General features: G+C 52.5%; 1 protein-coding gene across 1 annotated transcript; it reads left to right on the top strand.

Annotated features, from left to right (window-relative positions):
* The first annotated feature begins 9,872 nt into the window (after positions 1-9,872).
* On the top strand, positions 9,873-11,411 carry LOC119378753 (uncharacterized). Its single transcript, XM_037647789.1, has one exon. It carries the CDS (start codon positions 9,873-9,875, stop codon positions 11,409-11,411), a length of 1,539 nt encoding a protein of 512 aa, XP_037503717.1.
* Positions 11,412-11,743: the final 332 nt, after the last annotated feature.

The following is an 11,743-nucleotide window of genomic DNA, read 5'->3' as shown; positions in this document are numbered from 1 at the left end:
ACATGCTTCTCAATGTACGTCGCCACCGATCACACAAATTGGCATTTGTGATGGCACCACCACTTCTGCGCACGCTTTCTTTCCTGGAGCGCTCGTATCTCTCCGTCCCTACCACTACAACAAGTGGGCTCTCGTCAAAACTCCTGCCGAAATACGAAGGCCCCTACCGTGTCCTCGAGCGCACATCCCCGGTCAACTACCTGATCCACCCATCGAACAATCTTTAGACATGCGCCGTCGAGTGGCGCGACATTGTCAACGTGGAGCGTCTCAAGGCTACTATGACCTGCTCATAGTGACAGCTGTTAGGTCGCCGGCGGCTCCCTTTTCGTACCCGGGTAATTGTAGAGAAGCCTTGAAACAGTAATGGGTTTGCCCCTCCAGCGCTTCCTAGTGGGTCGTCCTCTTTGGTTGTTGTGAAAGGACGCCGCTCGCGCAGGGAGTTCGTGCCTTGCCGTGACTGTCGCCATTACACATTGTCGTTGAGTGCCGTCTATTAAACACCTTAACAATAATATATATATATATAATATATATATATATATATATATATATATATATATATATATATATAGGAAAAGGTATACGCTTCTAAAAAAACTATTTGTCGACGTTTCGATCGGAGACCGATCTTCATCAGGATAAAATTTACCAGGCTTCGTGGGCGCTTTTATATCATCGTTCTCCGAGCCGAGAGAGAGAAAAAAAAAGGTTAAGAACAAAGTACATACAGAAAAAAAAAGAAAAGAGGAGAGAGAGAAGCAAGAAAACCTGACGAAAAAGAGTCGCGAATACCTTTGTGCACATACTTTGACTGACTAAGAATAACACGTGTTTTTGGAGACAAAAAAAAAGAAAAAAATCATCAACACCCCCACGTGCACATACTTTGGCCGACGAAACACACGTGTTCCTGAAAAAAAAAAGAAAGAAAACAAAAACTACGTTGATATCCAAACATCGTACCCGGGGAGGGTACATTCTGTAGTCACTAGTCGAGTTCCAATGCTTTGAAGCCCCAACACACATGGGTGCATTCCTCCAGCCCATTGTCGCTCCTCACGTCTTCGCTCCCTCCCCCCTCCACATTTGCTCCAGAAGCCTGTGAGGGGATGAAGCTTCACAAGAAGGGATACGCGCTTAAAGGCAGTCAACTCAAAAAGCTTAGTAAAAGTCCGGGAAGAGTGTGCAAAGGCGCATTACTAAAAAACAGGTGGTACGGTCTCCGGTTGTTGGCTCCAGTTAATGGCTTATGAAGAAAATGGAAGAGCCTTAAGATTAGAATGCGTGTGATCATGCTGTATGTCCGACAGCGTGCTCCTGAAGCGATGTCCGAAAAAATAATAAAATAAACTATAATAAAAAAAGAGAAAAAAATAGAAATAATAATAAAAAATATATAAAAAAGAGAGTGATCTTGAGTTAAGATTATTATTAACTTGAATCTTCCAGAGCACGAATTGAAGACAGTATGCCCGGATTGATGTTTAGTCCAGCCTTCAATGTATTAAATTTATCAATCATATATGATTCGCGCTGTTCACGCTCCCTTGTACTGGAGAAACCACTTTGCAGGAGTGTAACCTTGATGGAATCAAATGGGTGGTTTTCGGATGACTCGCCAAGTCCAACAGTAATTGAAACCCTTGCGGAGCTGGTACTTCAACTCAATAGCTTTGAGTTTCATAACCAATACTATCTACAAATAAATGGCACTGCCATGGGGACTCGAATCGCACCCAACTACGCTAATATTTTTATTAATGATCTTGAAACTAAGTTCTTGTCAACCCAGAAGATTAAGCCCCTTCTTTACAAACGCTTCTTAGATTATATTTTTATCATTTGGACGGATACACAAGAAACTTAATTAATTTTATAGAATCCTTCAACAAAGCTCATCCAGACCTAACTTCACTCACACATACTCAAGAACTGAAATCAATTTCCTTGACGTCCACGTAAAAGGAAAAGACGGGTCCTTGACTAGTACCGTTTACAAAAAGCCTACAGACAGGCAGCAGTACCTTCACTTCGATAGTTGCCACCCTCGTCACTGCAAGACGAGCATCCCGTACTCGCAGGCCCACCGATTCAGGGAATTTCTCCCGGCCCGAAGACTTTGAGGCCAACGCAAATAACTTGCGCAACGTACATGCGAAGCAACACTGTCCTTCTTCTATAGTCAACGACGCCATACGTAAAGGGGCAAACCTCGATCGCCAACAACTACTTTATCAGCAGAAAGAATTAAAACAAGAGGGACGGAAAAACTTGGTTCTAACATTTAGTAGCAACCCCCCTAACGTAAACAAAATTCTAAAGAGACACTATAACATCTTACAACAGAGTAAACGACTATCAAGAATTTTCCCTTCCCCTCCGCGAGTCGTTTATAGACGCCCCAAAAACATTGAGGATTATCTTGTGCGTTCGAAAACCGATAAGGCACCTGTAACTGGATGCCAGCCATGCGGCAAGGCTCGTTGCAAGGTGTGCAAACGCATACAGACAACCACCTTTGTTGAAAGCACACATTCCTATTTCAAATACTCTCTTCACTCAAACCTTAACTGTGACAGCTCTAATGTAGTATACCTTCTCGAGTGCGGAGTATGCAGTATTCAATACATAGGTCAGACAGACACGGCCTTCCGCACCCGCTTCAATAACCATCGTTCCCATGTTAATTCGCTTCCGCATCTTCCTCTGTCTCAGCATATAATTCCGAAAACCACCCATTTGATTCCATCAAGGTTATACCCCTGTCACACGGTACATATAATATCATTCGCAGCGAATGTCATTAGGTGTTAATGCCATTTTTGTGCTGCTACACGGGCATAGCGAATGACATTCGCACCTAATGGCATTCGCCCGTTGAATGTGTTCGCCGAACTCATTCAGGCGCGACATGTGTACTCTCGTCAACAGGCGCCTCGCGAAAGATTGCGACATCGATATCTTAAAGCATGTTAAAGCAATATGTAAACGATGTTAACGTTCTTATTAAAGGTTGTTGTTAACTTTTCGGTAACTTTTTTACGTACAACGCGATGTTGGAAGCAATTTGTGCAGCTATATTCTCTTTCCCATACTCCGACTTGACGCTAGCGCAACCTCCTGTCAGCCATGTGGCCATGTTTACAAACGCTCACTGCTGTTTTGGTGAAGCGACGCCGCGGTAGCCGTAGCGATAGTTGCACGCATATGTAAATTAAAAGCACGATTTGTAACTTTTTGTTGTCACAGCCGCCTGCCGATAAACGTGACATCAATTGCGAATGTCATTTCATATGGCCGTGTAGACCCGAACGCAAGATCGCAATGACATTCGTTTTTGAATGTCATTCGCAGCGAATGACATTACATGTGCCGTGTGACAGGGGTATTACACTCCTGCAAAGTGGTTTCTCCAGTACAAGGGGGCGTGAACAGCGCGAATCATATATGATTTATAAATTTAATACATTGAAGGTTGGACTAAACATCAATCCGGGCATACTGTCATTCGTGCTCTGGAAGATTCAAGTTAATAATAATCTTAACTCAAGATCTCTCTCTTTTTTATATATTTTCTTATTGTTTTTATTCTTTTCTCTTTTTTATTATAGTTTATTTTATTATTTTTTTGAACATCGCTTCAGGAGCACGCTGTCGGACATACAGCATGCTCACACGCATTCCAATCTTAAGGTATTCTCCATTTTCTTCATAAGCATTAACTGGAGCCACAAACGGGAGATCGTGACCACCTGTTTTTTAGTAATGCGCCTTTGCACACTCTTCCCGGACTTTTACTAAGCTTTCTGAGTTGACTGCCTTTAAGCGCTTATCCTTTCTTGTGAAGCTTCATCCCCTCACAGGCTTCTGGAGCAAATGTGGTGGGGGGGAGCCGAAGACGTGAGGAGCGACAATGGGCTGGAGGAATGCACCCATGTTGTGTTGGGGCTTCAAAGCATTGGAACTCGACTAGTGACTACAGGAATGTACCTCACCGGGACGATCTTTGGATATCAACGTAGTTTTAGGGGCGAAGCTCCTTAAGGCGGCACCCGTTCGTCCCTCGTCGTGCTCGTAGTAGTGAGTAACAAGTCTTACCCTTTGACCTCCAAGGTGGTGCCGGTGGGAGATTTCTCCTGTGCGTTGTTGAACAATAAAAAATTCGCAGCGTGCGCGTTAACTAAAAGCCGAATTCTTCTGTCTCTGTAGAAGTGTAAGTGTTAGCTAAAAGCCGACTTCTTCTGTCTCTCATTCCCATTAGCAGCCATTGTTTACCTCCAAGGTAGTGCCTGGTGAGATTTCTCCTGTGCGTGATTAAACAATAAAAATTTTATTCAAAACGCCGTTGATTGATGAAATAAACCAACGAAAGACGCCAGATGTTTTGTAAAAACAAAACGAAAGAACGCCAGATGTTTCTAAAGCAAAACGAAAAAGACGCCAGCTGCTTAACGAAAGACGCAAGGTGTTTTCTAAAGCAATGGTTTTCTAAACAATGAAAATTCACAGCGTACATGTAAAATTAAAGTGAGCTGCAAGTAGTCATAACTCATCGAACCTTTAGTATAAACGCGCCCGATCTCACGTCGGTGATGATGTACTGGGCAGAATTCACGGAAGATTCACGGTTTACCGATGAACCTCCGCAGCTTCGCCCACTCATCATCATTCACTCCGTGGATATGCTGTGATTTTTGTTTTCTTTCTTTTTTTTCTTTTTTCAGGAAACACGTGTGTTTCGTCGGCCAAAGTATGTGCACGTGGGGTGTTGACGAATTTTTTTTCTTTTTTTTGTTCTCCAAAAAACACGTGTTATTCTTATGTCAGTCAAAGTATGTGCACAAGCGTATTCGCGACTCTTTTTCGTCAGGTTTCTTGCTTCTCTCTCTCCTCTTTTCTTTTTTTTCTGTATGTACTTTTTCTTAACCTTTTTTTTCTCTCTGTCGGCTCGGAGAACGATGATATCAAAGCGCATCCAAGCCTGGTAACGGCTCCCGTACTCGTCGGCCGGACTTGTGCTTGGACTTTGACGCTGTGTTGCCTGCGCACCGGCTCCTGTTTTCTTTTCTCCGACAGCACTGTTTTTTTAAGCGTTATTTTATTACCCCGCTGTCAGGAACTGTTTACAATTGCGTGACACCGTGACCGCGTGTACCGCCGCGCATAACAGTACCGCGAACACATGAGGTTACACTGTTTTTAATCACACTGTTTCATATACTTTTTAGTGCTCCGATTCAGTGGTGTTTTGTGATTTACTGTGTGGTGAACGAGTCATCATGAGCACCGGACAGTCACCGCCTCAACCGAATCGATTCAACAAGCGGCCCTCGCCGCCCAAATCACCGCGGCAACGGCGGGAAGACATGACCCTTTCCCGCCACCGCCCGCGGCCCCTGCTCGACGTTCGACTCGTGACGGGCATCGCCGCAGTGCCAGCACATCGCTGATCAACTTCGTCAGCCTATCCCCCCTCACTGCTGCGGCCATCCGGGTGCACGATCTTAACCAAAAGTGTGCAGATGACCGCATGAGGCAGTGGCTTGCATTTAAAGCCCCCATTCCGGGATGGCCACAACAGCCGCACTCTGCGCCAGTCGCCGACACGGCAGGCCAACCCACACAGGCTGAGAACATCGTGGCAGCAGCCCCGGTGTCCACGGCGCAAGCGGGCATCCCGAAGGAACCGGTGGACTTTCCCCTACCTCCTGGCTCCGACGAGGAAGGGGACATGGATCTGTCCCACACACGCAAAAGGAACCGCGACGATGACAGCAGCGACGAAGAACAGATGGCGCCGAAGAAGCTGCCAGTCCCTCTATCGAGTCCGGAGAACCATGATGAGGACAAGGCCAAGAGCAGTGATCTCTCGGCGCAAAGTGGAGGCTCCACGGCCTGCCCACCCACTGCCAGGAGCTTAGATGGTGCCTCATCTGCAACCACCGCTTCGACCAGCGAGGCCCACGAGGGTGCCGCTCAGACGGCACCGACTAGCCTCCCGCCCGTCGAATCAGGTGGTGCAGCTACAGCGGAGGACAGCAGCTCAGACACCACTGCCCTGCTGGCCAGATCCACCCTGACCGCTACGCAGGACCTTACTGCGTCCGATGGTGATGACATGGAGGAGGACCACGAGGCTGAGGCTGTGCTGCCAAGCGGAAAGGCACCAAGGCGGCCCCACCAACTGCGGCGGACTTCCTCAGGACGGCAAAAGCGAGAGCCCCAGCTCGAAAGGCTAAAAAAAGAAGTAAGAAGGGCAAGAAGGCGACTCGTCAACAGCAAGCACCTGCAACACAAGGTGCTACTGACAGCCCCTCCTCCCAGCCTCCCTGCTCCCCTCCCGCCGGAGCCAAAGCTGCGAACAGCAGCAAAGACACAACTCCCGCTGCCCCTCCCCCACCAGCCGAGGAAGACTTCAAGGAGGTCTGCAGCAAGGCAGCTAGCCGCCGGGCCAGAAAACTCGCGTCTTCTGCACTGCCTGTGGACTCTGCAGTTGTCGGCACGGTGCTCTTCAAGCCATCTGGCCCAGGGGGTTCTTTCCAGGGCTCCTCCCGGCTGACTCTGGCCCAGGTACTCTCCTCACGACCGGGTGTTGCTGCCATACGTGTCAATCATCAACGCAACATAGTGGCAGCGGACGTGACCACGAGAGAGTGTCTGGAGCAGCTCCTGGCACTCACGGAGCTACGGGGGATAGCGGTGACGGCAGCAGGAGCCCAAGGTAGCGACCATCATGGCCATTTCCACGACAGCCCTTTCAAGGAGAGCGGTCCGAGCGGTGGTTCGGGATGAGGAGCGCGAAAACCCAACCCCCAGGCCGGTGGTACGTTCCTATGCCAACGTGGCACGGGGGCCCGCTAGACCTGCTGCTTCCGGTAGCACTGGATTGGACTTCCAACGCCCGCAACCTGCTACAAGTTCTGCTGGAAGAACCCCTGCGAATACTGCTGCTGTCCATGGCCCAGCAGCCTCTACCGCGGTCCCGCCTTCAAATACTACTGCGGTCGTAGGCCCCGCCTGCAAGGCCCCGCCTGCAGCCACGCCTACGGTACCTGGACCTGCTGCCACCACTCCGGCCCAGAACCCGCTCGACAACCTGGCCGAATGCCTGCTGCAGGCCATGAGGTTCGCCTGTGCTGCCTTCCCTGAAGGCCACCCTCTCCGTGCCATCTGCCAGCAGGCAGTGACTGTCCAGCTCTCGTCAACACAGCATGGCTGATCGGCCTACCAGAAGTACCCACTGCCGCCCCAGCGTTCTGCAATGGAACACACTGTCATTGAAGCTGCGACTGAGTGAGTTATCTCTGCACCTTAAGCAGCACACCTACCACGTCCTAGCACTGCAGGAGGTGAAGGGATTGGCTTCGTCCCTGCAACTCCCCGGCTACATCGGCTACAACGGAGCCACGTCGTGCACCCTGACCTCATGCCAGGACACACCATGCTTGGACGGTACTCATCCACAGGACAAACGACGCGTGGCTGTGTATGTTCGACGTGACCTACCACATGCGCTTGTCGACGTGGCCAGTGCCACAGGGGGCCCACTAGAGTGCTGTGCAGTGACGGTGCGACTCCGGGGAGTGGACACAACTGTGGCATCTGTGTACATACTACCGCAGCTACCCTGGGAGGCCACCACGCTGACCAGGCTGACCTCACGACTGGGGCAGGACTACCTGTCGTGTGGAGACGTCAATGCTCACCATGCCGCCTGGGGAAGCCGCAGAAATTGCCGCCGCGGTAAGGAGCTGATGGACACTGCCCTCCAGTTGGGGTTACGTGTGCTAAACACCGGCTCCTTCACACGCATCCGACGGACAACCCGGCCCACCTGGACGGCCATAGACGTCAGCCTGGCCACCCTGGAAGCGAGCTACGGCTGGGCCACAGAGCCTGACTCCTGGGGATCTGACCATCTGCCGATTGTTATCACTCCCGCGGGTGGTAAGGTCCCAAGAACACGACGGTACGCGGTGGTGGATTGGCGGCTATACCGGCATCACCTGGACATGGCCCCGGAACACCTGGGAATCTTCGAGGCCATGGCAGGCGCAGCAGAGGCAGCCACCACCATCACCTCAGCTCCAGTGAACCAGCCAGCCCCAGACCTCCACCACCTCAACCTGAAGGCTGCCAGACGACGTGCAGAGAGAGCCTTCCTGCGTGGGGGCTGTCGCACTCTGTTCAACCGTTTGAATGCTGCCTGCAGATGGCATGCCAATCAGCGGTGGCGGCAAGGATGGGTGGGTATCTGCCAAACTGTCAGCAGAAACAAAGGAGGTTCCAGGGCGTGGAGGCTCCTCAGATCACTGCTGGTGGGGCCATCAACACTGCAGCCAGTGCTCTCGTTGGCCATTGCCCTCAACAACCGGGAGGACACCTTGGCCGAGCAGTTTGCGGACCGGTTCGTGGCAGTAGTGGCGGTGCAGCCAGCAACAGTTACCAACCAGCGGGCCCCCTGCCTACCACAGGGTCACCATCCAGCCTGGGCTGCAGACCAGACAGAGTCCCTCTGCCAGGCAGCGATCATGGCACACGAGATCAACGCTGCCCTGTCACGGACCAAACGCCGCAGTGCCCCGGGACTCGACGGCGTCACCTATCAGATGCTACGGAACCTGGACGACAACCCACGGGAGACACTCCTGGGGGCCATGAATGACATCTGGTGCAGTGACGAGCTACCGGAGGCCTGGCTGACAGCAGTGGTGGTACATCGGCCAGACTGGTCGATGTTTAAATATTCGATTAAAGGAACATGAAGCCTCCCTTAACAATGTATCTGGTTTAGACTTGCCTTCGCACTGCAAGTCCTGCGCATGCGCACCCCGGTTTTTCGAAACCAGGGTGCTTGGAAAAAGTCGAAACCAGGTGGCCAGAGAATTGTTGGAGGCTTTTTGCATAAATAAGAAGGTTGCCCAATGTGTTAGTGTGCCTTCCTTGAATTTATATCGCAACGAATTGCACTTTTTAGACAAGTTTTGATAACAAAAATAGGTTGTCATTCTGTTACTGTGATTGTCAATGTGACTCGCGCATGCGCGTGAAGCTACCTGGAATGCAATATTCTTTCCAATAAAACAGTTGTTAGTTTGGCACCAGTCCTGTCATTTCTTGTCCTTGTTCCTTTGTGCCTCCAAATTTTTTTTGTCAGACCATGCACCAACTAGCCCAAGAACGCGTTTTAGCCTGTCCTTAAGCCCGGTCGAGCGTCATCTACCATCAGCTCCTACCGTCCGGTATCTCTGACCTCCTGTGCATGCAAGCTCATGGAGGCCGTGGTCCTGGGGCGACTCAGCTGGATCGCTGGGGCTCTGGGCTTCCTCCCTGAACAGCAGACCGGATTCCGTCGCCACCGCTGCACAGCGGACTCCATCACCGATGTGGTCAGCTCCATGGAGGACGCCAGAAGCAGAGGAGAGGTGGCCCTTCTTGTCCTGCTCGATGTCCAGAGCGCGTTCGATGGCCTCCCACATGCGGCCATGGAGAATGCACTGGACGCCATGGGCATCGAGGGCTGCCTCCGACGCTTCATCTCCGGGTTCCTGACAGGGCGGACTCTTCGAGTACGGGTTGGCCGGTCCACCAGCAGCCCCAGGAGCGTGATGACTGGAGTACCGCAAGGATCTGTCCTCAGCCCACTGCTCTTCAGCCTGGTCCTGGCGGCACTTCCAGCAGTCATCCCGGTAGACAGCACGCACCCCACACAGTGATCAATCTATGCCGACGACGTGGCTCTGTGGGCATGTGGGCCGAGACGCCACCTACCAGCCATCCGGCGTTCCCTCCAACACTCCTTGGACGCGGTGGCCTCCTTGTTCAGAGGCATCGGGCTTCAGGTGTCCCCCACAAAGACTGTGGCCATGATGGTCCACCCGAGAGCAGCGGCCAGGGGAAGCGTGCAGAAGCTGGTCCTCAACGGCCGACCCATCCCATGGAGTAAGGAGGTGACTTACCTGGAGCTCCGGATAGACCGCCGCCTGACCTGGATCCCTGCTGTCAAGACGGCTATCACCAAGGCGGCGCGGGTCCAATTCATGGTCAGCAGGCTCCTGCTGCGTGGAAGGGGCTGCCCTCGGAAGCTGGCCCTACAGCTATATCACGGCACTGCCACAGCTGTCATCCAGTATGCTCTGCCCTTGGACCAGCTCTCATGGCGCCGAAAAGAACAGCTGGAGAAACAGCATCGCTCGGCCATCAGGGCGTTCCTGGGGCTCCCACGCTGTTCTCCAGTGGCTGCCACACTGGCAGAGGCACAGACCTCGCCAGTATCCCTGCTGATGCTGCGTCAGGCCCTGCTGCATGTCGACCGGCTGCACCGAACGCCAGACGGAGAGGCTCTGCTGCGGCGCATCAGGGACCGGCCGACCTCCCGCATGGGGAGCATCTGGGCACTCTATCAAGAACTGGTCCCACAGCCCCCCACTCCAGTCCAGCCTCCACCTCCACATCGGCGACCGCCAGACATCAGCCTGCGCCTGGGGAAGCTGACAAAGAGACGCACTCCAGCCAGTCAACTCCAGCAGGCCGCAGTGGAGAAGATTTACGAGCAGCTGAGTGGCCACCTGCTGCTGTACACGGATGGCTCCGTCTACAAGAGTCCTCCTTCTGCTGCCGCTGCCTGCACGGTTCCCGAGCTGGGGGTAAGGCTTCAGTGCCGCCTTCCGTTCCCAGCGAGCTCAACAGCAGCCGAACTGGCAGGACTCAATCTCGCAGCAGACCATCTTGCCGCCAGCCTCCCTACACAGCCGGTGGCCATCGTCACGGACTCCCGCCCAGCTCTACAGGCCCTGCTGCAGCCCGATCGAGCCGGCGTCACGGTGATCCTGCTCCTCGCCAAACTCCAGGCCCTCAAGGAGTGCGGGGTCACACTGTCGATGCACTGGCTTCCATCCCACGTTGGGATAGCCGGCAACGAAGAAGCAGACGCCGCTGCCAAGGACGCGCACCGGATCGACATTCCAGTCACAACTGCTGTAGCGGCCTCTGACTTCTCCCGTCAACGGCTGCTGCACCTGCTCAAGGCGGCCCACCCGGACCAACGAGTAGCAAGTGGTCACCCTCCCAGGCCACTACAGGAGACCAGATTCCAGTGGCGAGAGCTGAGGCTGCTGCTGCTGCTGCGGCTCCGAACCGGAAGCGCATGGCCTGCTGCACGCAAGTACAGCAAGGGCCGCTGTTCCTCGCCGGACTGCAGCAGATGTGGGTCCCCTGAGACGCTGGAGCACATCCTGTGCTTCTGCCCAGCCCTGGATGGCCCGCGCGACACCATGAAGAGGTCCTACCGCATGCAGGGCCTACCCCACTCCACCGTTGACGATCTCCTGTTCCCGTCTGGATACCAGTCCACCGCCCTGCGAGCTTTTCTGAAGTTTGAGGATGATGCCGGTCTAAAGACCTTGTGAGCCCTGTACCTCAACAGTCCTCCTGCCCCCCACGTCTACTCTGCTGGAACTATGACGACCTGCTGCTGAATCTTCTACCTTCTTCCTTCATCTTTACCCCCACTTCCCCATCCCACAGGCACTGAGCCGTGTCCCCAACTGGGAGACAGAAATAAGTGTCTCATCCTTCCTTCAACAATCACTATATATATAGCCTGGTAAATTTCATCGCGATGAAGATCGGTCTCCGATTGAAACGTCGACAAATAAACGGTTTTTTAGAAGCGTATACCTTTTTCCTAATTATTTTACGGCAACCGAAGACAGACTCTATATATATATTGTTACGGGGA

Source organism: Rhipicephalus sanguineus, unplaced genomic scaffold (genome assembly GCF_013339695.2).
Source record: "Rhipicephalus sanguineus isolate Rsan-2018 unplaced genomic scaffold, BIME_Rsan_1.4 Seq9588, whole genome shotgun sequence".
Lineage (NCBI taxonomy): Eukaryota > Metazoa > Arthropoda > Arachnida > Ixodida > Ixodidae > Rhipicephalus > Rhipicephalus sanguineus.
The sequence above is the reverse complement of the archived record's forward strand: the minus strand, read 5'-3'. Positions and strand labels throughout refer to the sequence as shown.

Excerpts from the sequence above, each read along its gene's own strand:
- LOC119378753 (XM_037647789.1), top strand. The coding sequence starts at position 9,873 with ATGGTCCACCCGAGAGCAGCGGCCAGGGGAAGCGTGCAGAAGCTGGTC.